Source organism: Rhodnius prolixus, unplaced genomic scaffold (genome assembly GCF_049639745.1).
Source record: "Rhodnius prolixus isolate KJV_2025 unplaced genomic scaffold, Rpr scaffold_7, whole genome shotgun sequence".
NCBI lineage: Eukaryota > Metazoa > Arthropoda > Insecta > Hemiptera > Reduviidae > Rhodnius > Rhodnius prolixus.
In genome coordinates, this window is record NW_027411582.1 from 8,142,042 (window position 1) to 8,168,050 (window position 26,009).

The 26,009-nt window shown below is 32.9% G+C and overlaps 1 protein-coding gene across 1 annotated transcript; it reads right to left on the minus strand.

The window, feature by feature from the left end:
- Positions 1-6,775: 6,775 nt before the first annotated feature.
- Rrp5 (Ribosomal RNA Processing 5) lies at positions 6,776-25,767 on the minus strand. The gene is made up of 22 exons (XM_074113792.1): positions 25,540-25,767; positions 25,281-25,442; positions 24,268-24,405; positions 23,888-24,170; positions 23,637-23,806; positions 23,255-23,494; positions 21,819-22,021; positions 20,864-21,065; positions 20,525-20,752; positions 18,323-18,491; positions 17,393-17,553; positions 16,649-16,795; positions 16,449-16,559; positions 16,081-16,369; positions 14,568-14,745; positions 13,689-14,268; positions 11,719-11,937; positions 11,502-11,630; positions 11,310-11,411; positions 10,166-10,319; positions 8,449-8,614; positions 6,776-7,789 (listed from the first exon to the last, which is right to left on the minus strand). The coding sequence occupies exons 1-22, from the start codon at positions 25,630-25,632 to the stop codon at positions 7,465-7,467; spliced, it is 4,449 nt and encodes a 1,482-aa protein (XP_073969893.1). The 5' UTR covers positions 25,633-25,767; the 3' UTR covers positions 6,776-7,464.
- Positions 25,768-26,009: the final 242 nt, after the last annotated feature.

Genomic DNA, 26,009 nt, shown 5'->3' on the forward strand with positions numbered 1-26,009 from the left:
CAATACATCTTAGCTTTGCGGGTCTAGTGTATAGCCGCCTAACTTACTTTACTGTAAATTTCTCATAAAAACCATTAAATAAAATCCAAGACTTAGAGATAGGGAATCGAACCCACTAACCAACAATACATCTTAGCATTGCGGGTCTAGTGTATAGCCGCCTAACTTACTTTACTATAAATTTCTCATATTAACCACTAAATAAAATCCAAGGCCTAAGACCGGGAATCGAACCCACTAAACCAACAATACATCTTAGCTTTGCGGGTCTAGTGTATAGCCGCCTAACTTACTTTACTGTAAATTTCTCATATTAACCATTGAATAAAATCCAAGACTTAGAGATAGGGAATCGAACCCAAGTACCGCAACACTTCTCAGCTTTGCGGGCCTCACTTCTATCCCCCCCCCCTCGGCTAAAGACCGGAACGATTTGCTGAATAGATTTTTAGTGATAGGTTCCTTAAAGTGAACATGTATAATATTAAAATGAACTTTCTTTTTAGTAAAAATGTTAAGTTTTAAGAAAATAGAACCAGGCATGCGTGGTAGTTAAAAGTCATTTGAGTTTCGACACCTATTTTCTTTTTTTTTACCAATGAAATTCTTGTTGCCCAAACAGAAATTAGGCAGCTTAGGAGGTATAGTTTGTCAGTTTTGCTAAAAGAACCAACAGGAATAACTCACAAAGTGTTTAATTAACAAAGTTCTAATCAGAGTAGAACTCACTTTGTGAATTAATTATAAACTAAGTTTTGCGAAATAAATCGTTTTAATTCAATAAAACTTTCATTCGAAAGCTCTAGGGCCAGTTGACCAGCTTTCTAATTTAATTACAAAAATCCAGTACTGCAAGAAGTTTATCAGTTTTATTATAAAGAAGGGATAAATTAATTGATAAAATTTGAGAATCTATATACGCCACTTGACGTATTACACGTTAAAAACTCGCGTCCTGCGGAATCATTTACAGGTGTGCCACAATCAGGAGTGGATTTGCTCGATGGAAAAGCTACCAGGTCCTCGCCAAAGCTGGACGTCCTTTGACCTCTCAGAGGCTTCCCAAAATAACTAGCTAGCATCCCTGATTAGAAATCTATCTGTTTTAAATATCAATGGCTGTTAGCTCTCTGTGATACCAGCAAGATCTTGGGAATAAGGGCGAAACTAGGATGTGGCAAAATTAGTAGTAAATATATTTTAAAATTAGGCGCCACGGTAGCCGAGCGGTTAGAGGCGAGACCTGCGAAGCTAATATGTATTGTGGTACTGGGTTCGATTCCCGGTTTTTAGGCCTTGGATTTTATTTAATGGTTAATAAAAAGAAATTTACAGTAAAGTATGTTTGCTAGTCGCCTCCGTCCACGACACCTAATTGATAGTTGGACGTTAAGCCCCGCCTGAAAAAATAGAAAAAAATATATTTTAAAATTGAACCTCCACGGATAGCCGAGCGGTTATAGGCTAGACCCGCGAAGCTAAGATGTATTGTTGGTTTAGTGGTTTCGATTTCCTATCTCTAAGTCTTGGATTTTATTTAATGGTTAATATGAGAAATTTATAGTAAAGTATGTTAGGCGGTTATACGCTAGACCCGCAAAGCTAAGATGTATTGTTGGTTTAGTGGGTTCGATTCCCTATCTCTAAGTCTTGGATTTTATTTAATGGTTAATATGAGAAATTTACAGTATAGTATGTTAGACGGTTTTAGGCTAGACCCGCAAAGCTAAGATGTATTGTGGTACTGGGTTCGATTCCGCCCGGTCTAGGTCTTGGATTTTATTTATTGATTTTAATATGAGATCTTCATAGTAAAGTATGTTTGCTAGTCGCCTCCGTACACGACCCCTAATTGGTAGTTGGACGTAAAGCTCGTCTGTAAATAATGGGCGTTTCTTTTCAAATTAGGACTCGAAAAAAATTATAAGTTAGAACCTCGAGCATTGTAGTAATGGAGGTCTTATACGATAAGTGTCCACAACTCCCCAAAACCTGTTAACTAGAACGAATCATTTTTTCATTTTTTACAGCACAAATACTTCAAGGGCCATCAATTGTTTGGGTTAATTCCGGGCACATTTTAATTTGGTTTAAGCCATTTTTAGCCTCTCTCAGGGTAATTTATACCAATCATGTAAAATGGTAGAAAGAGTTTAGAAATTATAGCGGTAGATTACATTTAATTGACTATTTCCAAGCGATATCCTACATTAAATCCTATCCTAAATTATGCATGGGTCTCTACTTCCGTTAACGTTGATAAATATATATACACTTCAAATTGGGTGGAGACAAATAAACCCATTTTTTTTCAATTTCTCTTTCACTAATAATATGGAGAAGGTATTTCTGTCGTGCAGATTCTTAGATTTTGGGTTTATCCCAATTTTTATGGTCCCCTGAGTATGAAAAAAATTATTTCATTAAAATTGGTCCATATATTTTTAACTGACTGTAAATGGGTGTGTATTTTGGTCATCATAACTTCAAAAAACGGAAAATTGATGATAGTTCAAATTTGATTGTTTAAAATTAGAACCAATATTCCACATTCTCCCCAGACAAAGAGGACCCTCTTCTGGATTAAGATTCACGGTATTGAGGGTGAACTTAAAATTAAAATATTTTATTGTATAAATTTTAAATTTTCAAAAAAGTTATTTTTAAGTAAATTTTGGTAATAGAAAGTCGTGTGTGTGATTTCACCAGATTTTTGTTTAAGTTTTAATAGATTTTTTACTTTTATTAAAATCAAAATCTCTAAAAAAATGAAAATAATTAACTTTTATTTACAAAAACTCCTACTTTAATTTAAAATTAAAAGAATTAACTCAACAAGAATCTGTTGCAGTCTAAAAACAGCTTCTTGTAAAAATGTACACGAACAAAAAAGCGTATGCTATCTAGCGGCAACTTTTGTAACTAAAATAGTTACACTTTATGCTCATAGGTAGCGCTACCATTCACTTTTAACATTCAACGTTTAGGGCCGAATTATTTTACATTGTTTATTATTGCTACATTTTTTTAAAATTAAGATTAAACCATTTCAAGTTTTTTTTTCTTTCTCTTTTCCTTTATTTAACTTTAATTATTGTTCATTAAATATCTTTAATTGATGGCAATTATTTATTAGATATTCATCGTTTTTAGTTTGTAAGTTTTTTGCATTGGGAACTTAACGATTAAATTCATATGATTCTATTAATTCTTTATTGCTTTTAAGATACATCTTCACCCAGGAGAATCTGTCTATATAATGTTAAAGCCAAATAATACCGTTCATTCACTCACTTATCGCTTATCACCCCCAAAAGCGACAAATTTGCGATTTTACATTTAGGTTTCATTTTAGAGTCCCTCGCTCTATACGAGAGTGGCATTTTAAGTCTACTATTAGCAAATTATTAGCCTGGCTACGTCATCAAAACAGCCAAGAGTGGTTTTAGGATAAAAAGGGCTTAAGCCCATCGCAGATTTATCTCGGATTTGTCCCGTTTGAACTGTTACAAACATTAGGGAAAGTTGTGAATTGTTTTTAAAATGGATTGAAGCGTTATACTATTATGACTCTCAATAATTATATACTCATCATTTGAATTAGAATTTGAATCCCTCTAAATAAATTAATGCATTCTAGAGCGAAGCCCGGTATTCTTAAAAGTTCCTGTATACACCTATTATACCTAAGTTTGCCTGGCTGTTTTTTGTAGCCTCCAGCACTTGTCCAGTTGTCCTCTCCTGTTGTAATTGCTGCTTGGTACTTTTATAGGTCTCACACTGATTAAACTTATTAAATATAAATGCCCTGTTACTGATCACCATCAGTAACCAGTTCGTTTGTCATTTCCGTACTCGTTCATCACTGCTTTCGTGTGAATTCTTTTAAAGTGTAAGAAGTAATGTAATCGCCTACTTTTTCAGGCGGGTCTTATCGTCCAACTACCAATTAGGTGTCGCAGACGGAGGCGACTAGTAAACATACTTTACTGTAAATTTCTCGCATTAACCATTAAATAAAATTCAAGGCCTTAGACCGGGAATCGAACCCAGTACCACAATACATATTAGCTTTACTGGTCTCGTCTCAAACTGCTCGGCTACCGTGGCGCAAAGTGTGAGAAGTGTTCGGGTGTAAAATGAAAAATTAGAATTAGTTCTTAACTTGACAAAGATCTTGATACTTTAATAAAATCTTCGTCTCTCTCTCTCTAAAATAATTAGTTCTAAGAGATCTACTCATAATATTTGGGTTTAAAATTTACACATCATTTCTTAAGTAAGAACCGTTTCCTGTACTTCTGTCAAGAAAATGGAAAATGTTATTGAGATTTCTCTGTTAAATTAAAATTTAGAACACCTTACATGTTTTCATTTAATATTTTATACAATTAAATAAATAGTCCGAAATTCGGAGGATTCTTTTAGAAGAATTTTAACTTATATAACATAGAAGGTACTGCCTACAAGCCAGTTATTGTTCTGGTAACATTTATTGTTGAAAAATATTCAACACTTAGTTGGGAACGGGCAACAACAGTGCCATCCGCGAGTGGAATCATTGACAGGTCTCTTGAAGGGGAAAAAATTGATAAATCAAGAAGCTCTCTCATAAAAAAAATATTACAATATTAGATATGTACATCATTATTTATTTAGTTCACATACTTTATGATAAAATAGCGAATTCTTTAAATTATTCTACAAGTAATGCTTTCATGAAATAGGACCGCCCCAAAATTAGCTATAGAAGTGTACAAGATGTACCTTTACATGTTGCATCGGATATTTCCGTATGCAATACACCGCCAGGACATGTTCTTTTCATGACGTCTGGAGAGTAGCTCTATCTCTTTTCTTTCCCGCTCTATCTATCCCTTTTTTGCCCCTATCAGGCTCTCTCCTACAGCTGCTTCCCCCTTCCCTCATATATCCTCCGTGAAACTCTTCGCCTTTGGCAATGGACATAGCATTTTGAATTATGTATGAGCTAGTTTTTCTTCGGCTTCTTTTTTCCCACCCTAAGGAAAGAAAACTGATGGCGTGACATTTTGCAATTTATTTATTTTTCAACTATCTAAGCCAATCCACGTGGTGCACTCCCCCTCCACAACCTGTCTTTTCGAGTACTTGATTTCAAATAATTAATAAATCACCTTAACTTTATCATTTCTTTTTTATTTTTTTTACTTATTAGAAAGTTTTGAATTCCTGAGAATATCAATTTTCCCGACCAAAAAAATGTGTGAAAGAAAAAGTGATAGGCATTTTTAGGGTGAGTACCAATTTTATGAATTGATTGATCGTTAGTACTACTTTGGGGGAAGTTTCGAACAACGGCAAAAATTGATTCAGTAAAGACGCACTTCTGATTGATGGATTTCGGCCATAATTAAAGCGAAACTTGGAATACCAAGTTTTTGAAGTATCAGCGACTTATCGTTTTGTAATATGTTCACCCACACACCCACTGAGTTCGCTAACGCTTTGATGAAGAATTTCCCCTTCATAATACCAGAAAACACATGATATCACAAATTTAATTTCCTATACTAACCAGGAATGTCAGCTGACTGCAAATTTAATCCGTCAAGGCCGTGGGGCCTATAAGGATAATTGTAGGCCTAATAACCGGCCATTGCAGGCTCAGAAAACACTTGCATCGCATGGGCCTGGCAGATGATAGCCTTTGTGAGAGGAGGAAACGGCACTGTACGTGTTGTGTCAGTGTGAGGGGGCTTGTATGGCTAAGGATGTTACTTCTCGGGGAGGAAAAACCAAGGCCCGAGAGCTTTACCCAAGAGTCGCTCTCCAGAATTAAGAGTCTGATTAAACGGACGGGTCTGGAGAGTGAGTTCTAAAGTCGGGGAGCCACAATAGATCCAAAGGGGTCGCACTGGCGTAGGCCTTAAGGGCCGCCCTATTAGAATCTTATCTTAACCAGGAATGTCGCTTGAACGCGATCCAATCATTGATTTATTTGGCTTAAAATTTCACAATCAATCCATACCTTATATCATTACTTTACTCTAGAAGCACGCCAGTTTTTGAGATTTTTTTAAAGAAATGTTAGCAAATTTCCATTATAACGTTGCACGTTTTAAGGGCAAATACTGTACTCGAGGTACTTATGATTGGATTGGTTTTCGATAGCCTCCTCTAAACCATCGACTACGTCGAATGGAAACTACTCTGAATTTTCTGTGGTCACTTCGCTGTACATTTCAGAAAGATCATAGATTGAGGGACATCCTCCTCATTGAATGATTTCAGCTAGAGCGAGTGTAGTTTCTGTTTTTTTAAAAATCATTCATTATTTTTTTTGCCTTTTTTTTTGGCATTGGCTTCCGCCATACAGCCAGCATCGTCTAGGTGCTTATCACTAGAATATCACTCACTCTCCATTCTTACTTATAAATACAGTCGCTTCACACATTCATCCCTCTACTATATTCAACTATTTACATACAAACTTACAACTAATGGATGGATCAGTACTCTATATTCCTGCTATCCTTATAGCTTAACTGAAATTAAAATCACGTAATCCTTCTCTAAGCCTTTTCCTCCATTCAATATAATCGGCTATAACTTTTAAATACACTCATATTTCTTAGCTACAGATTTAAGCACATAGATGTTAGTGGAGAATATTATGTCTTCTTAGCTAAATGGTGCACCTAAATACCTGTATAAGTCGTCAAACATTCTATTCTACTATATTGATTCATTAATAAATTAATCCATAATTAGTTGTAAACAAAATTGTCACAAATTAAAAAACTATTATTTATTATGTACTATTTTACAAAACATAAAAATATGCCATCAACAAACTCTACATAAAAAAATATAGAAAGAATTCTTTCGCCTTTACGAAAACATCAAACAATAGTTCATAAGCTTTTGGTTACACATGGATACAAATCAAACAGCTCTTTTGAGCTATAATCGGCCTTATTGGTAATTCATGTTTCCCATTGTAAACTCTCAAGTCTGTTCATATTTAACAGTTTTGAAGAGAAATTTCGTGCCCAGTTTGCAATAATCAGTCCCTTGCCCTATTTGAGAGAAGAATTTTGTCTACTATTAGCAACATATTAGTCTGGCTGCGAAGTCTAAACAGCCAAGGGTGGTGGTGGGATCTGAGGGCTTAAGCCGGTCTATTTTATTGTAATCCGGGATTTGTCCCATTTGAGCATTTATTAATATTACAATAATATTTCATTACTTCAATAATTCATGACTTGTCGCAGACAAAATTCTAACGTATTAAAAACATTTATTATTGTGTACAATTTTACAACAACAAAATATTCCTACATCATGTTCAGCGTAAAAAAAAAAAAAAATTCATTCGCCTGTATTAAACATAGTAAAATATTCCTTAAAATTTTTACAAACAATATCTTGAGATCAGTCTCAAAAAAATAGAATAAAGAACTGTCCTTATCACTTCTCATCCTATTCCTCATCATCGTCTGAGTCATCATCATCATCATCATCATTGGTATCTTCGCTTGCCACATTTTTCTCATCCACTTTTTCCTCTACAATTTCATCATCTTCACCACTGTCTGATCCACTGTGATCATCAAGCATACTCTCACCTATATCTTTCTTCACTTTTGGTGCTAATAAATCGGAAACATATTCTTCAGCTGTTTTTCTAACACTTTCTACAGCTTTCTCTGTGCCAAATTTCTCTTCAAATTGTAACCATTTGTTATAAATTGTTCTCATCTTACGTATCGGCAACTTGTGACTAGAGATGCGCTCAAGTACGCCTCTGTTTTAGAGAGAAAGAGAGAAAAAATTAATTAAAGAAATAATTATATACTTAAAAGCAATTTATGTAATGTGTAATAAAAAAAATAAGAAGAGAATCGATGAAGGAGCTAAGAAAGAATAGTTACAGAATGTAATCAGTGAAGCCTACACAAACCTGATGATTTAATCTCGAGAAGTTGATGAAACTACGACTGAAGAAAACTATGCTAATACGACGGATAAAATAATTGTTTTTTTATTATTGTCTTTTTAATTTTAATTAATTAATGCGGATAAGAAAATGAAGTAAGAAATGTGACGCTACTAGACATGATTTAAAGAAAAATATTCCTCATCTCCTATTTGAGAATTTCCTCATCATCAAACGTTATTAATTGACGTTGAATAATGATTAAAAGCACAGCCAAAGCAGTCAGGATACATTCTTGAGACTAATCAGTAATCTGCAGCACCTAATATACAGCTTCTAAAGAATAATGAAGACGACCCTCCAATAGTAGAAAACATTATTACGGAAACAAGTTTCTAAAGTATGGGGAAATCGAATGTCTTGGGAACAAGGAAGTTGTAAGAAACATAGTTACAACAAACATACAAAGAAAAAAGTAAAACAAAAAATACAAATCATCAAATTCTTAATTAAATTCCAATACAAACCTTGCTAAATCTATGCAATCAGATTTCACAAGCATATCAACATAAATATTCCATATATCAACACGTTGTGGATATGATGTTAGGAGATTTTCAAATAATGATTGTGCTTGCTCTCGAGAACCATGTTTATTTTCTAACAGAGCAAATCTTGAGATAATCGTTACATCTGAAAGCACACAAAAATAAGTTTATTGTAAATTAATTTCATCAATTACTTTACATCTCGTCATAAGTTCGTTCGAATATTTGGAAAGTTCATATCACCTTCTTCGGGACTTATAATAAGTGGCAAAATCACTCCGATTGGGGGAGAACCGGAAATGAACTTCGAATTATTTTAAAATGTGGTTGAAAGTCAGCAAATGTGAAACTGAAATAAAGTAGAATTCTCTACTACTGATTAATCAAGCTCTGATGACAGATAAAAGTCCATATCCGGCCATGCACATAAAATGCCACTCTCTGAAACATCGCGACGATAACAATCTAGAGAGAGGAGAAGAGTTTCAGTAGATGGTATTAGATGAAGGAGTGTACTAAGATTACAGAAGATTTTTTCAAGTGTGTCGTGGAGAGTCAGTCTTAGAAATTTGTTCTGTGTTGTCCTGGAGTTTCTTAAAGTTAATACGACAGGTCTGGCTCCAGACGGAGCTGGAGGAGTCCATTATTGTCCTGACGGCCACTAGGAGCAGTTTGTTTTGTAATGTCACGTTTGAGTGTTGTACTCATTTTACAAGAATTCATTTTGTCCTGATAGAAAAGCTCAATTTGTTGTCCACAGTTAAATGAAGGTATCTAATGCGATTAGTCCAAGCGATCAACATATAGCAGTATTTAATTTGTCTAGTGAGGATGTTTCTACATTTAATGGAAAGTGTAGTGTTGTATCTTGTTATGGTTAATTTTAATTTACCACTTTTTTCCAGTACTTTGTCACTATTTCTTTATTACTAAAGTAGGTCTGTTTGTAATAATCCAGTTTTCTTGATGGTAAACATCTGCGTACAGGACAAAATTGATATGCGGTAGTTTGTACAAAGGATTAATAAAAGGAAAGATATGAATAGGATAGAGCTTTGAGCAAATCCACAGTCATTAGATGAGACCAAAGTTTAAGGTGGATGCAGTCTAATGGCTTTATACTAATTTTCAGGTTAGTAGCTAGCAGAATAGCATAGCTACTATTATTAGGGCATCAATAATTTTATATTTAATAATAGTAGGCTAACTGTTGTTAGTATTAGCGAAATAGTTCTGTTATCCTGCTAGCTTCTAACCTGAAAATTAGTATAAAGCCATTAGTAATCGTTACAATCGCTTAGTAATGCCAATCGGTAGATATTCTTGGAGGAGATGGCATACCCTGATCGCAATCAAATTGGCTAAGCACCTAAACTCGGTTTGTTTCTTTATCTCAAAACATTTTTATTACTACCTCTTAAAACCTAGTTGGAGGGGGTAGTTAAATTTTTAAAAGTGATTTCTTGCCAGGAATACATATTTTGGGGAAAAAATATCCTAGCGCATGGTCTGTACATTTAAAGAATATCACAAAACATTAAAAGCTCAATCCTGATGTGCCATTATGGTTACCATTGTACTTGTGGTACTTATAATATTTTCCTGTAAGCGCTTTTCTCTTAACAATTACAATTACTATGCTCCCTCTCACTCTCTCTACTACATTATTATTGAGATAATGACAATAAATACTTACGTTCTTTCTTTGGCAAACTGGACAAACATCTTTGTAGGAAAGTTCTAGCCTTATCAGCAAGTCCAACTTTCATCAAAGCTAACTGACATTCATACCAACAATTTGTATTATCTTTAAATTTTCTCACTAAATGATTCGTAAGTTTATCCAATGCCTGTATTAGAATTTTATAAATATTTATTTTAAATATAATAAGAACGTAAAATATACACTTTGTTGAATTAAAAGGAAAAAAAATATAAAAAAAAGAAGAAGAAACACCACGTTTACTTGAGATATCAGAAGCAATTGCGTTTTTTTTTTAAATGTTAAAATGATATTGAAGTTTAAAAAGAAGTTTTGATGATAAGATTAGGGTCTAGAAACTAGGGGCAGACCCTAACGACATGGAACAGATGGGAAAAGTGGAAATGAAGATCTAGAGATGGATGGGATAGCATGAAATAAACATTTCGGCACGTCATTGAGTGCGAATTAGGCTGGAGATGTGCGCAAAATAACAGCAAAACTAATGCAGCAAACAGATGCAACTGAGGGGCAACAATCTCTCTCTCAAAATTAAATTAAAAGAGAATCTTCCATTAAAGTGGAGGTTTGAAGTATAAAGCTGAAAACTAGTGTCTAACAAGAAAGTACGAGTATATTCAAGGATCATGACTATTGCGATGAGCTTTTAAAAGAATTGTACTAAGATGAGATTAATTCACAAAGTAAGCAATGAAGTTATCATAAAACAAAAAAAATGGATGTAAAGCTCTCTGCCTCCTACAGACAGGAAAAGGAGTGTAAAGTAAAAACTTTAACGTGTTTTCCAATGAACGGTATCAGATAAACGGAACCCATACCTAACAAAGTCGAAAGTGGCTTCAGGCAGAAACGATGACTACATGATAATGTATCGAGAGAAATTGGAAGCTCCGGATCTAACTTGCCGTTGAAAGAAATGCTGGATAAGTAAAAAAAGTAATTTCTGGATTAGGCACGTAGATCTGAGTAAGAAGGGAAGCCCTGGGGTCACAAAGGTTGGTAGCCCCGGCGGTCCTAGGGTCTCCTCTTTCTAAAAAATGGGTTATTGAAACGGCAAAATCTCAAACAAATAGGGTGTTTCTTAGTAAAAAAAAATAAAAATAAATAATTAACTTACGGCTACTTTTTGAGTTTCACAGTACATTTCTAAAACTTTCATGTACACTTTAAAATCATCGTTGTATTTTAGAGCTTCAGAAAGAGTTTCTTCAAAACTTTCCTTGTATACAAAAAAAAAAAAAAAAAAGTAAATAAAAACATAAAACAGAGAAAAATAAATGAAAATCAAAATAAGAAAAGTAATCATTACCGAAGAACCATAAGTATTTTCTAAATTAAGCAAAGCAATCCATACGTTCAGTCTTTCTTTCTCCTCGCGAACACTTATCTGTTTTAAAGCTCTCCTAGCGATCGATCTTGCTTTATCAACATCTGTTCCCTGCAAATAATCAATTTTTTTTTTTCTTTAAAGAGATTCAATTAAAACAAACTTTCTTTGGGAATTCGTAAAAAAGGAAAATACCTACTTGTAAATGAAAAGCCATATATTGTATCCAAAGTTTTGAATCATTCGGATTAGTTAATAATAATCTATCGAAATGATCAGCGGATTGTGGATTTTTTTCACATTTCAATAATTCTTCTTCCTTTTCTCGTAGAACTCGTTCGGCTTCTATTTGTGCTGCTTTTTTCTCAGCTGGAGTCATCTTTTTCTTCTTTTTCACTTCAACTTCTTCATCTGAATCCTAAAAATTATTAAATTTCTAAGTGAAGTGAAGAAGAGCCGATAGCGCTAAGTTATTTCCATCTGGACAAACGGTATTCGTAAATCTATAAGTAAAATCAGGTTTGAAAAGTAATAATATTTTCGTCTTTGTAAAACCGATTGCATTGCCTTCAGTCAAGCTACAGTGACTCCCATTAATATTGGGACACCTATTACAAAATGATTTAAAAGGAAAATGTAAACAACATACAAAAGTTTGGAATTTTATTTTTTTTTTAATTACATTAGCAACATCTGTGGAAATTATATATAAGTATAAATCGATGAAATTCCAAACTGTTAGGTAGAACTTTTTGAAAAAGTGTAAAATAAGGCTCTCAAAAATATTGGGACACCAGAAGTGCTAGAGTTTAAATGTTCAATATTTAAAATCTCCTACTATTTAATAATTGGTTGGTAATAATTTAATAATTGCTTTTTGACTTACAATAGCCCTCAAACGATCAGGCATAGGTGAAACAAGTTTTTGGTTAATTCAGGTGGTGTTTTTTTCCTATTCTTCCAGGAAACATTCATTTTTGTTAGATATTATTCGTTTTTCTTAAAGCACTGGCTAAATATTGCCATAAATGTTCAATGGGATTAAGATCTGGTGACTGCGGAGAGGTTTGGAATACTTTTGGGCAATTGTATAACAGTCACTGACGTATCACCCAAGCCGTAGGTTTGGGGTCGTTATCTTGGTAGAATTTAGAAGACCCTAAAATACCAAATGTTTGGGCACTTTTTTCAAATTATATTTTAATATATTACTATAAACCATTTTGTGCATCATTCCATCAATAAACACTAAATCTCCAAATCCTGATGCGGACATCCAGCCCAAAACCATAACTGACCCACCTCCACCCGGAGGTGCAGCTTTAAAACCCTTTAAAGTTGGCTGTAAATTCTTCTTTTCGAGTTCAGCATTCGCTTTCCTCCAGACCATAACCCTTCCATCTGACTGGAAAACATTAAATTTTGATTCATCGCTAGAGTATATCATTCCAAAAGTCACTATTTACATTGAAATATTTTTCGGCAAATTTCACTCTCTTAACACGATTTATCTTACTGACAAAAGGATTCTTCCAGGCTATTCTACCATGATAGTCGAATTTTCTTAGCACTCTCCGAACTGTTTCTGCTCTTTTTTTGCTCTCTGAACATGTCAAAAATTTCACATAGAAGTTTTGGAGCACTAAGTCGGTGATCTTTTTTAATTCTTTTAATATATAACGCTGCTCTCTCTCAGAGAGCAGTTGAGGACGGCCTTTTTGTGGAGTTGAAACAATTCTTTTTTCTTTTTGGTAACGCTGAATGATGTTCCACGCAGTAGATGTTTTAGGTCCGATCAGTTTTTCTGTCTCTCTAACACTTTTAAAGTAAAATATCTACTTTGAATTCGTTAAAACTATGTTTTTTGGAGCTTATTTTTTAAAATGAAAAAATTAACAAAATTTACGACACTTAATCTGTAAATTTGTTCTTCCTAAGAACAGATTTCCTTTCAAATTTAAAAAAGCTAGCGATCTATTCAATTTCTTATAACATTAAAAAGGACCGCAAATTATAGGGAATTGTAGGGAATTGTAGTGGGCCGTTTAAAGTCAAAATTTTCTGAGAAGAACTTCAAAATATCTTATCAATGAAAACATTTTTTATTCTATCTGTGAAAGAAAATATACTCGTACATATATGAAACAAAAAAAAAATGCTATAAGTTACCTCTTTTACAACTTCCATTTTGCCCCTGGCGACCACTTTAGCAAGATCTTTTGGTGATACGTTCCATTCAAAATCGCCAACATCCATTGATACATTTTCTAATTCTTTCAATTTTTTTTCTACTATAGTTGTGTCCGCTATACTGCTAAGTGAATCTTTAGGTTTTTCAAGATTATCGTTTTTGGCTAGTAAAGACGTTTTAGACTTTGGATCAGTAGTTTCATTGATTTTTCTTTTCTTTGTAGAAATTAAATTTTCTTGGGTTGTTTTTCTCTTTAAATTCTCACTTTTTGCAGGAGTTTTCTTCTTGGTCGTTTCTTTTGACATCGTTAGTTCCTCTTCTAAATCTTCTTCCATACTTTCTTCTTCATTAGATATTTCTTCATTGCCATTCGACACATCACTCTCCATATCCTCTTCACTATCAGACATATCTTTCTCTTTAACAGATAAATCTTCATCATCTTCACTTTCGTTAGTTTTAAGTGGTGAATGTATTAGTTTGTTTCGTTTAGAGTTAATTATAGCTTCTATAAATTGATTCCAGTTAGTGACGCTATGCTGGAACTTCCCAGAAGTCCTGCAATAAATTTAAAACAAAAATATATCTTTGAGACGTGCCACTTATACAATATACATTTTTTCTTTTGCTCTGACGAGATTTCAGGTTTTCACTCATTATCAAATAGAATGGTTCTTCAGTTTTGTGAAGAGAAGGAAATCCCATTCTTCTTCAAATACGTGATGAACCAGAATCTCTGAAGCTGAGTAAAAATAAACTCTAAAATCTGTTTTACTGTAACCTTCTAGTTTAAAGTAAAATAATACAAATAAGAAAATGTAATTTAATAGAATTCTTTAATTATTTTAATAAATTACCTTATTTGTTTAACATAAACTACCAAATTCGCTTCTAAGAATGATTTGCCACGAGTTTCTTTCCAAAATTTTAATAAATCACCACTTATCGGGTTCAAAAATACAACATCATTTAAATTTGAAACTCCAACGCAGAAATCATCATTTGTGTGCACAATTCTCAGGGCGTTTTTACGATCTAAAAATTTTCAAGTTTCATACATTATTTAATGATAAATTCAAATTTAACAGATTGTAAAGTAAAACATTTTCATATTTTCAAATTTCTGCAAATGTCAAAATGCCATCTACTAAATAACATAAGGGGGTAAAACGTACTCCAAACTTATAGAACCATTGTAAAATAAAAATTCAAGAAATATCGTTTTAAGTAAAGTTGTTTGTCCTTGTTAAGAAAATAACTGCTAAATTTCCATAAACAAGTTGCTTTTGAGGTTTTTCCAAAAAATCTAGTCTGTGAACTCACACACATTACTACAATTCTTCGAGTTCTTACTTATAAATTTTTACAAACTCTGAATATTAAAATGTACGTAAATCTTATTAACATGAATTTATATTTGCTTTTAGTGACAGTAAAAATATTATATTAAGGATTCAAATTAGCGAGGAATTGGTCCAGAAAACAAAAACAACAACTCGTCTTTTTTGCCAACGTTGGCAAAAAAAAGAGTCCTTGTTTTTGTTTTCTGGACCGATTCCTCGCTATTTTCAATGCTTAATAAAACCTTATTAACAATATCCAGATTTTAAAACTGGGAAATGACACTTTTAACCTCGAACTCTATTCTTTTTCACCTAAACGAAAAATCAAAATTGCAACGTTTTGTATTTCCATTTTTCAGTTATATGAATGCAAACACAGAACACATGATTCAGCTCTATGGGGAAGATAAATCCATATCTCCCTTCAAACTTTGCCTATAGGTTTTACTTGTCTCCTAAGTCTAAACAGACAGAACCTAGAAGTGGAGCTCTAAATAGTAGGCGCCCTATGGACTCAATGGGTTGCATAGTCCTTCTTAAGAGTCTTTAACCTAATCTACGCACCCACCCCCCTTGAGAGAGAAATGATATCCTCCTCCAATTTTCTGAAAAAAAGTTTTACGCCTTCCAAAGCCCCAGAGTTCGTTAAAAATCTACTCTTAAGGATGTCTAGGTGCTTCAGAAGCTCCATTTTCAATGTGATTAAAATCCATCCTTAGCCACGGGTCGCATGAACCTTAAATTTGGGCTGTGCTGTCATATTTTGCGCGTAGGATCTTTAAAACTTTTGCAAAAAATAACATTCTCTGCAGGCTCCATTATACTGATGTGGAGTATTGGTAGTGTCACTATTGAGTGTTGTAAGATTGCCGTAGGATTCCCAGAGTTACTAAGACGGTTGGGTCTTGTTTTATACAATCATTAGTAATGCTCAAGTTCTCCATCTTAAATGAAGCTTAACGAACTTACGCTACGAATATCAGAAATGAGAGTTAGTTATCTGTATAAAATGAATCTATAAATTCACCTTCAATCAAGTCGTTCTTCTTATAGCATAGATAAGAAATATTTTTGACTGGATCTTCATACAATAAAATAGTTTTCAATACTTCACCCACATGGAATTGTTTGTCACAATGTTTAGTAATTATTCCTTCTGAATTATTATCATTGCCATCATCATCTGATGTTATTAATGTTACCTTGATTATATTATCCTCTTTAGAAACTACTTTAGCCATAATTTCAGTACCAGATTTCCGAGATTGAAGTTTGGATAATTCAATTAGAAAACATACCAATTCTTTTCTCATAAACTAAACAGAAAATTAACTTTTTATTTTTAAAAATTAAAAAGAAAGAAAAATTAGGGAATAAAACTTTAACAAGACTTACATTAAACTCGTTAACACCAAATCTCACTGCAATAAATTTATTTTTTACGTCAACATCTTGAACAATTACACTTATACCTTGATTAATCTTTAAAACATTTTTCAATTCTGCCTGTAAAAAAAAAAAAACTAGGTAAAATTTATAATTGTTGCTAGATATTCTAATGTGATTTGAAAAAAAAAAAATCCAAATTAAATTACCGGAATGTTGGCAGATAGTTTTCCATTATAGTTAGGGATTGGCACGTCAAGTAACATACAATTTCCATTTATTTCGGAAATAGTGGCTGGAAGGAGGCTACCCGGAGTTAATCTAGAAAAACCTTCTTCCTTAATAATCTGATAGTTCTGTGAATTAATAAAAAGAATTTTTTAATTATCCTGAACTATAATCTAGGATGAACAATCTCACGACTATTCAATAATTTCATTTTAAGACAGAAAATTCTGTTACAACAATAAATTTAACTGTTGTTCATTGTTTTTGGTGACTGATTTATAGTTTCAATAGGATGAAAAAATAAATGCCATTTCAGTCAGTAAAAATTATTTTGCCGAGCTTTCGACCTAGGGACTAAGGTCATCTTCAGGGCTAGTTTAGAAAGTAATACTTTTACATTTCAGGGTTGGTGTGTCTTCTCCAAAGAACTGTCCATGAACAGACAAGACAGAAGACACACCAACCCTGAAATGTAAAAGTATTACTTTCTAAACTAGCCCTGAAGATGACCTAGTCCCTAGGTCGAAAGCTCGGCAAAATAAATTTTACTGACTGAAATGGCATTTATTTTTTCATCCTAATAAATTTAACTGAAACTTTGTTCTGTAAACTAACAAAGACAAAAATAGTGCCTTCTATTTCAAACCTCTGTACAGAAGACCACAAAATTTTACAATTATAACACCCAACTAGGGCTCAATTGCAAAAATAACAGACAGACCTACCTTAAAAAATGTTACAACAGAATATCTTAATGAAAATACTGGTTTCTGTTCATCAAATGTATATAAAATGGCTTTGATTTTTTGACCAATTTCATAATTTTTTAAGAATGCCGGGCATAGTCTTAAACAATCACAAAGATGATGTAATGGTAGAATGCATTCTAAAATAGAAAAGAAATTAAAAATTACAAATATATATAAATTACTATTAAAAGAAAATAGATTATTGACGGAATATTTTAATTTAAATTTCTCGATATAATATACGTTTATTAGATTCAGTACTGATGCTTCATAGCCAGTATATTGGAATTGAAAATTACAGTTTGAATTACTGAATTTCTTTTACATAAATGTGAATGAGGTACCTGAAGTTGGCTAAATACTAGTGGTGCTCATATTCGAATTAGCATTTCATATCTCTGCGTAGTGAATTAGGCTGGTATTCCTAATGGGACGTCCAAACAATCACAAGAAGTGGTTACCTAATTCACCATTCCAAAAATGATACAGACAAACTTAATTTCAGTTTGAGAGGAACTAATCTTCAGTCTAAGCTTACTCGCACTCTACAAAGTGCATGCATATCCAGGGACTTAAATTACTTTTCTTATTTCAAATTTATTGCAAACGTGTCAAATTTTCGGGGTTAGAGCTTTCACCATGTATTTGGGGTCCCCTTAATCTGATGAAGTGGTTTCTTTTAGAAATTAGCATAAGTATATTTCTGTGATAAAATATCTCAAATAAGGCGCAAATTCGTAGGAAGGTTCCAATATTTTAAGTCGATCTCCTCAGGGAAGATGAACAGAAATAACTATTTCTAGATTAGATGGACGAGCACCCTTATTCTTGTAAGTTATGATTTTTTTGTTTAATTAAGACCGAAAAAAAAACCTACTCGCTAATATAAAAAAAATATTTCTTTACCTATTGGTTGTTTATTTTCCAGAATAAGACAATCCAAACCGTTGTCTGATATAGTTTTCACTATAATATCATAATATGAGCCTATTTGCAGTGTCATTGTGCCCAATGGTTTTGTTACACTTAAATGTGGTTTTCTATCTGGGAATGATTTTAAAACAAAACATTTTACCTAAAACAAAAATAATGACTACATTTTAACTTTTATTACATGAATAATTGCTTCTTTTATTATAAACATCATCACATTTTCCGGAAAAGCGCTTTTACAGGGGAGAGGAACAGTAATTGGCGACCGTTCTTAGCTATTTTGTACCAAAGATGGTGTAGCGAGCATGTTTATTGTATCCCAAACCGTCTTTGGACTTTCATCAAGAATCAACGATAGTTTAATCAGTTTAAGTTAGTTTAATTAGATATAGATAGTTTAAATTAATTTTTTAATGAATACAAGCCAGAAAACGGACAGGGATATAATGAAACATGCGTATTAGGGTTACCACAGACAAATAAAATCAACGATATTATCCTGCACTGCGGATTTAATCACATTTTCAACTGCATAGAAACTTTATAGATGTTATTCGAAAATTCTTAAGCTCTATTCAGTATTAAAAGAATATCATAAACTGGATCATAGATCTCCAGGATTTCAATTATAAGGAAATAGTTTCTTCAGCTATGATCAGAAGTCTTTTTTAAAACTTTTTCATTGTTCCACAAGTTTTTGGTTGCCTTTTCATACCTTTTAACATGACCTTCTTTTGGGTTTATAGCTAGATTGGTTTAGAACTGGTGTATAGATTTGCTCGTCTATTCGTTGGTATCGGCGAGGAACGCCTCACAGCGATTACCCTTATGAAAGAGTTCACTTGCTGATCAACAATCTAAGATACCAAACAGAGGTGATAGATAGTTCGTAATGTTTTACCCTTGTTTACGAGGTAAAGTGCTGAGTAACTGTAAATTAGGTGGTTAGTATAATTAAGAAGGATTACACATGAGGGAATGTTACGTCTTAATAAAATTGTTGGTCGGCTAGTTCGTCCTTCTGTACGTCTCATAAAGTTGATTAGGCGTAGATCAGAACTTTTTTACTGGACACTTTTTGTTTTATGGACGGGTGTTGATGTGGTGGTTGTGAATTTGTGAGTGGGAGATGCTCGGTTCGAATCCCACATTTTTACAATTACATTTTTACAAATCCTACTTTTTATTTGTTAAAAAAATGCTAATAATAATATATTTATATATTATTGTATATATGTAATAATATATTTATGTTAATCTATCAATTTATAATAATATATTCCTCAAACTTGGGGAGATTGATGTATTCTATAATTACGCTAACAACTGTGGAATTTCGTACAATTGAGTTCGATATATACGTACGCCCCTGGCAATTAGTAGTTTGATGTTGAGCCCCAAATGAAAAAATAACTTTTTTCTTTTACTGAACACTTTTTGTTGTACTCGTAATTAACAGGGACCATTGGTATTGACCTGAGCACAGAAAAAAAATAATTGGGGAGAACCTTCATTATAAAAAGGAAATAACCTAATAAAAACTTAGGGTTTCGAAACCTATCAATATAAACTTAGAGCTAAGCCGAGATAAGTGATATGTGCAACTTGAGTGTGGCAAATTCTAACTCAATAACATCCAAACTTCAACCAGATTCCACGCTGTACACTTTTGTAAACAATTACACATTCTGAGGGAAGGGATTAGCTATGAGGTTAGCATACTGGACTCCCACGCGGAGGTCCCGGGTTCGAATCCAGCAGCTGACCCTTAGATTTTTTCTTCCTAGGAGCTTCTTACAGCTCACTGTCCGGTGATGGACAGTGTTGTCTGTAACGAGAGAACACTGTCCGGAGGCCGGCAGTGCACTGAAAAAAGCTCCGGGCGCCAATAACCTTGGATGTTGACGCGCCTTAAATCATAAAAAAAAAAAAAAAAAAAAATTACACATTCTGCTCTCTTCTCAAAAGAGCCACTTTTAGGTTGCTGTAAACAGGCTTTATAGCCGCTTCCCTATTCATAATAGAGATCGTAAATTTGACGTTACACTTTTTTTGTATTTATAAAATCTTAAATAAGCATTTTTAAAAAGTTACCATGAAAAGTAAAAAAAAAAAACATGTTCTACAATATATGATTCGTACATTTTAATCTTTTAAAAATTAGAACATATTTACCAATTCTCCAACTCGGTATTTTTTTGGCATTTTAGGTAGATTATTATCAGCTATCTTAATAATGATATCGTTGAAAAATGTAACCAATATACTTCCAGATTCAATTTTATGAACTTTTCCAAAATATGCATCGCCTACATTAAGATTTGTATAATCAGTTAGCGGTTTAGTTTTTACTAGCAATGGTCGCAAAGTAACAATAGCTGAAGATTCACAAATAGACATAATCTGAAAAATGAATTTTTAGAAATGTCTGAAATCTAACTGTATAGGTTCTGGACGCGCCAATAATCACAGATGTTGACGCCTTAATAAAAATATTAATAATTATTATATTACCCGTCCTGTGTGTAAACTATTATCGTTTAATCTCTTGTCAGGATTAGAACTAAACTCGTCAGATATTTCGCTCATTGGTATAAATACGTTTACATTTCCAATTAAGCCATTCACTCCTTTATCACTACGGCTACTAATTTTTACTTTAACCAACTGTCCAACCTTAAAGTCTGATATATGTCCATACTGTTTTAATACTTCACTGTAAAATAGTGATGAATAAAATGATAGGAAAATAGTTTACCTGCCATTGTTATTCTATTCTTAATTTCTCTTGTTTCTGGAAAGTATCGCAATCATGTCAAATTATCGAAATTGTGTTTTAATCGGAAACAAACGTATTAAGGGCTTCCTTAATATGAAAAAGTTTCAATAGCCAAAAACTATGAGACGCTCTTATTTTGTATTATCTAACCAATCAATGAGAAACCTAAAATTTGTTGAATCTAATATTGAAAACTCATAGGTCCAACGTTATTCGTGATTTTACTCCGAATTAATTTATGTTAATGCTAATTAATGTTATAGTCATGTTAGAAACATATAATATATCGATGCATTTATCGCTGGGAATCCAACATCGGCCAAGAACTCCATTTTAAATTAATTTTCATATACACTTAGTAGAGCTCACTCTCTCTTCAGCTGTGGGTGCACAAATTTAAAGAAAATCTTGCAAAAATAAAAAATAAAAAGGGAAAACATTGCACTGCCGACTGGTTGATATTGTCAGAAATGATGGTAGCATCTTAAATTAAAACAAATTTTGATATTTTCCTGGTATTTTCGGTTTTGGCAATTTTTCGAAAACACTCTTACTCCCAACACTAATTTCTTAACATCATTTTTACACAATAAATCGAAAGGTTTTGTGATTGCAATACTTCCTTCAAAGAGGTGTAATAGAATAAAATTATTGATAATAATTAATCAGTTTTTTATTAGCAATACTTACTCTGAAGTAGTACAAGCATAAACTTCGTCTAAATTATTGTAATTAATCACACGAACTTTAATAGAATTTCCAACCGGAAATAAATTATCCACGCTTTCATCTTCTAAGTTTTTCCGGAGACTGAACGTGTTTATTAAACCTTTGTACGATTCTTCTTCATGTTCTAACTTTACTAAAACTCCTTGGGGCTCGTTGCTGATTATCTGAAAATAAATAGGTATAAGCAAGGATTAGAAATAGTCGTAAAAGAGGTAATAATAATAAAATGGCTCTAAAAAATATATATAAATAAAAATATCTGGAAGAGGTATCGAAGAGTACCGAATTCGGATTAAATCTGTTGAAGAGATTAGCGGTTCCAGAAAAAAGGTTCATTTTTAGGGATTCTGTCAACAATATAAAACTTAAAACTTCAAAACTGAAGAATGGTGGCAACTTCTCTTAACAAGAACTGAAATGATATGCAATAACATAATGCAAGGTCTAATCTAGAATAAAGCAAACCAGTGGCCTAATATCCTCAATGTACAGCTATGGAAATTTAAGTAGGAGTAGAGTTATTAGGAAGGATCTTAAAACCTTGCAAAGAAATTCAGCAGAAGTTTGGTTTATATTGAATGTTAAATACCTTCTTTTCTTTCAAAAATTAGGCTTTAAAGAACTTGGCAAATTCGGTAACTCTCTTCTCCCCCCCCCCCAAAAAAAGCTATCACATTCCAGATTGCTTTTCCAGCGGATCGCAACTAAGGAAAAAAAGAGGAAGTCATGGAATACCTCTAAAACCTTCCCTCAGAGCATATCCGCTCCTTGTTCCTTTACCATCTGCTTACCTAGAGAGTGGCTATGATAAAAGCACTGTTCCGATTTTGATGAAAATACTGTTTCTGTAAGCTCAGTTATGCTAAACTGGTGTACCACTTGGACAAGTCCCTTACCTGTTTTCTTGATAGTGTATAGTATAAGCCTTTTATTTTGTTAAGTCTCAAAATCCGAATAATTAGGATTAGAAAACTGATGAGCTTCTTAAACGACAAGAAGTTGGCAGTTATCTTTTGTAAGGATCCTCGTCATTTCAATGTTAATCAAAACGTATAGAATGGAAAAGAAAGCAAATAATATTGGCAGTTAAAGAAGAATAACAAACGAAGGTGGCAGAGAAGGTGTACGAAAACCTTATGAAAAAGTAATTGCCAAATACTCTCAAGAAAAGACAACACCGCTAACTACACTGCATGATTTCGTACGAAACTAACAAGTTATACAAACTCTCAGAAATGTTGGTAAAAGCATTAAGAAATGATCACTTTTAAAAATGATAAGACTACAAAATTAAAAATTTTTCATTCGGCTCCAAGACAGAAACGAGATTGATCATCTAATGAAGAAGAATAAGAAGAAGACAAAAAAAGAATATTGATAATTATATTCAGACTTACCCTGGCTGACTCAAACAGAGTTCCGAGTCTGATTTTGGGTAGGCTTACTCCATCTAGTTTTACTTTCATTGAGTAACAAACCACATTTACATGAGGAAACTTGTAAAGTACAGTGGCGGGATATTCCTTTCCTACTTGGTAATCACTTGTCTTAGACCACATTTGTTCCAGATGAGAGACATGTACATAACCTTTTGTACCTGACGATAATTCTTTTACGTACAATAGCCTAGAGGCAACCTACGGGTAAAAAAAAAAAAATCACCTAGTTCATCAATTTACAAAAAATAATCCAGTTTTTTCCAACAAGTATTTAATCTAAGTAACCAAAACTCTAAATTCAAGAAAACTTTATTTTATTAGTCTAATAAATTATACTCACTTCTTCAACTACTACAATAACCCGAACTCCAGGTACCAAAACTTCCGGAGAAGTAACTGTCTTCATTATAGCGCCCGAAACTTTTTCTGGTATTGTAGTAAGTGTAGCCAAATTAGAAGTTTCACTTGGAATAGATTTTTCTACTTTACACCAAATTAATTGTCCAATACCTTTAAAAGTTGAAATAAATATTAGAAACATTCTTAATGTATCTCAATTAGGAGAAATTAAGTTGGATTTATTTTTCTTACCTAGTTTCTTCGAATCGTCGCCTGTTCTACTATTCGGTAGGAAAGCAGTTATTCCTTTTATGCCTGTATCCATCATATATCCATGGTCTTCACAACTCTGTACCGCCGCGATCAATGTAAATCCTGGACAAACCTGACTGAAAGGAACGTTATGATAAATCATGCTTGGATCAACTGTCGCGATTACTTTATTATAAGTTGAATATTCGTTCTCTACAATTCTACAAAGCAAGCATTGTCCAAGTGAAAAGTAGTCCTTTAAAGCCGGTTCTTTGCCTAAACTCTGAAGAAACAAAAAAAAAAATTTAGTAAATTATTTTCATTAGATCAAATTAGTTATTATTTTCTAGTTAAAATATATTTTGTTTTATTAAAATTACCTCATTTAAGTTATTAAAAGATGGGCAAATAAGATCCTTAGGAATTTTGGCTATCTTTCTTTCAGGCAAGGATACCAACAGAAAATTCGGGCGGATTTGCCATATACAGCACATGCTCAATGTTCCATCTGTAATATTCTGTAAAATTTAAGTTTAAACATTAAAAGTGACACAAAATTAAATTCTTCAAGGTATCTTGTCGGTCCCCAGAGTGAGCCAGCTCAACCCTTCGACCTTTTAGCTTCGAAACCTTTCGAGTTTTTAGTATCTTCTTCGGTATTTTTTCGGCAACCTGCATTTGTATGTACAATCCCATCCAGATAAAAACCCTTCAGGTCCCTCACTTAATCCGAATGTCACGCCCACTTAACATTAAAATCATAGAGGCCAATATCCACTTAAAATCATTTTTTGTGGCTTGGTATATGCCAATTTCATACATGCAACATTCTTAGCTTTCCAGCTGTCCGTCTATCGCATACAAACATCTACCAACAAATACCCCATTTTTTCTATTTTGCAAAAGTACGAGACAAAATACTCCTAACCTGTAAAGACCCTTTAAGGTAGTAATTAAAATGCACCTCTTTAGTGAACAGAAAAAGTTCTTCTACAACATGACAGTAAAGAGCACAAACTTTGAATCAGGCCTTCGCACTGACTACCACTTATTGGAACATGTTTAGAAGGGGAATAAACAATTTAATACGGAGGAGCGGAAAGCAGGTTGCATTAAATTTTTCGCCCGCAAAGAATTTTCTTGTCACCAAAAAGGAACACGAAGTTACTGGCACACGGAACCTTTTTCAGTGAAATGCCGACTTCTAGACAATGTTCTCTTTTTACCGGCAACCCTGGTCACTTCTAGACAGTACGCTAAAGAAGTTCGTATGCTAAGAAATCGAAATAAAAACGGCAAATAGATTTGAACATCAGAATCCTGTAAGCTGATCACTCCAAATAATCTCTTCTCTAACATTGAATATTACCTCACAATCAATAAATTAGAATACCTTGTAAACGAACGGTTCTAAAACCTTTCCAACATGAAGCTCATTCAATTCTTCATCACCCAGTTCTTCATCTTCTGTAGTTTCTCTTTTTGCTTTTTCTCGTAATCGTTCTCTCTTACCTAGTTTTTTTCTAGTCACAGTTTGAGGTTTTTTAGTTTCAAACTAAAATAATATAAAAATTATTAACTTATTCAAGCTAAATTTTTACACTTTTTGCCAAACAAAAGAATTAGTAACAAAGATTTAAAGTTATACTTACAATATATGATCTATCACTTTTTAAACTTTTCTTCTGATTCTTTGAGGAGCCACCTCTAGGAAAATATTCTTCCTCATCATCCATTATAGCCATAACTTTAGTCACTAATTAATTATGTAAATGTTAAACGATAAATGTTTCAATTCACTCCTTAAAAACCGAGGCAACATATAAACATAACCTGTCTAAATAATGCACGTGTATTAACCATCCGGGAAGGTAAATCTGTAGATACTTTGGGAAAGGCAGTACTTTTATTTTGTTCTATATAAAAGATTAATGTATATACTAACTAAATTTATAAATAATTGTTTTATAAATTTCTTTCTTTCTAATCTAATCTAGTTTGATGCAAATAACTTTACAGATATAATTTTTTCTTTTCTGAAATTTAAGTTGTAGAAAAAACTTCTAATTGTAAAAATTATATTTTTAAAGCTGAATATTACCCAATAATTTTGAATAAATTC

Bases quoted from the DNA above. Each gene is read 5' to 3' on its own strand.
- Rrp5 (XM_074113792.1), bottom strand. From the start codon at position 25,632: ATGGCTATAATGGATGATGAGGAAGAATATTTTCCTAGAGGTGGCTCC. The intron at 11,938-13,688 runs GTAACTTATAGC...AATAATTTTTAG, and splicing joins AAATGGAAGTTGTAAAAGAG to GATTCAGATGAAGAAGTTGA. The intron at 8,615-10,165 runs GTAAGTATTTAT...GTGTGCTTTCAG, and splicing joins CAGTTTGCCAAAGAAAGAAC to ATGTAACGATTATCTCAAGA.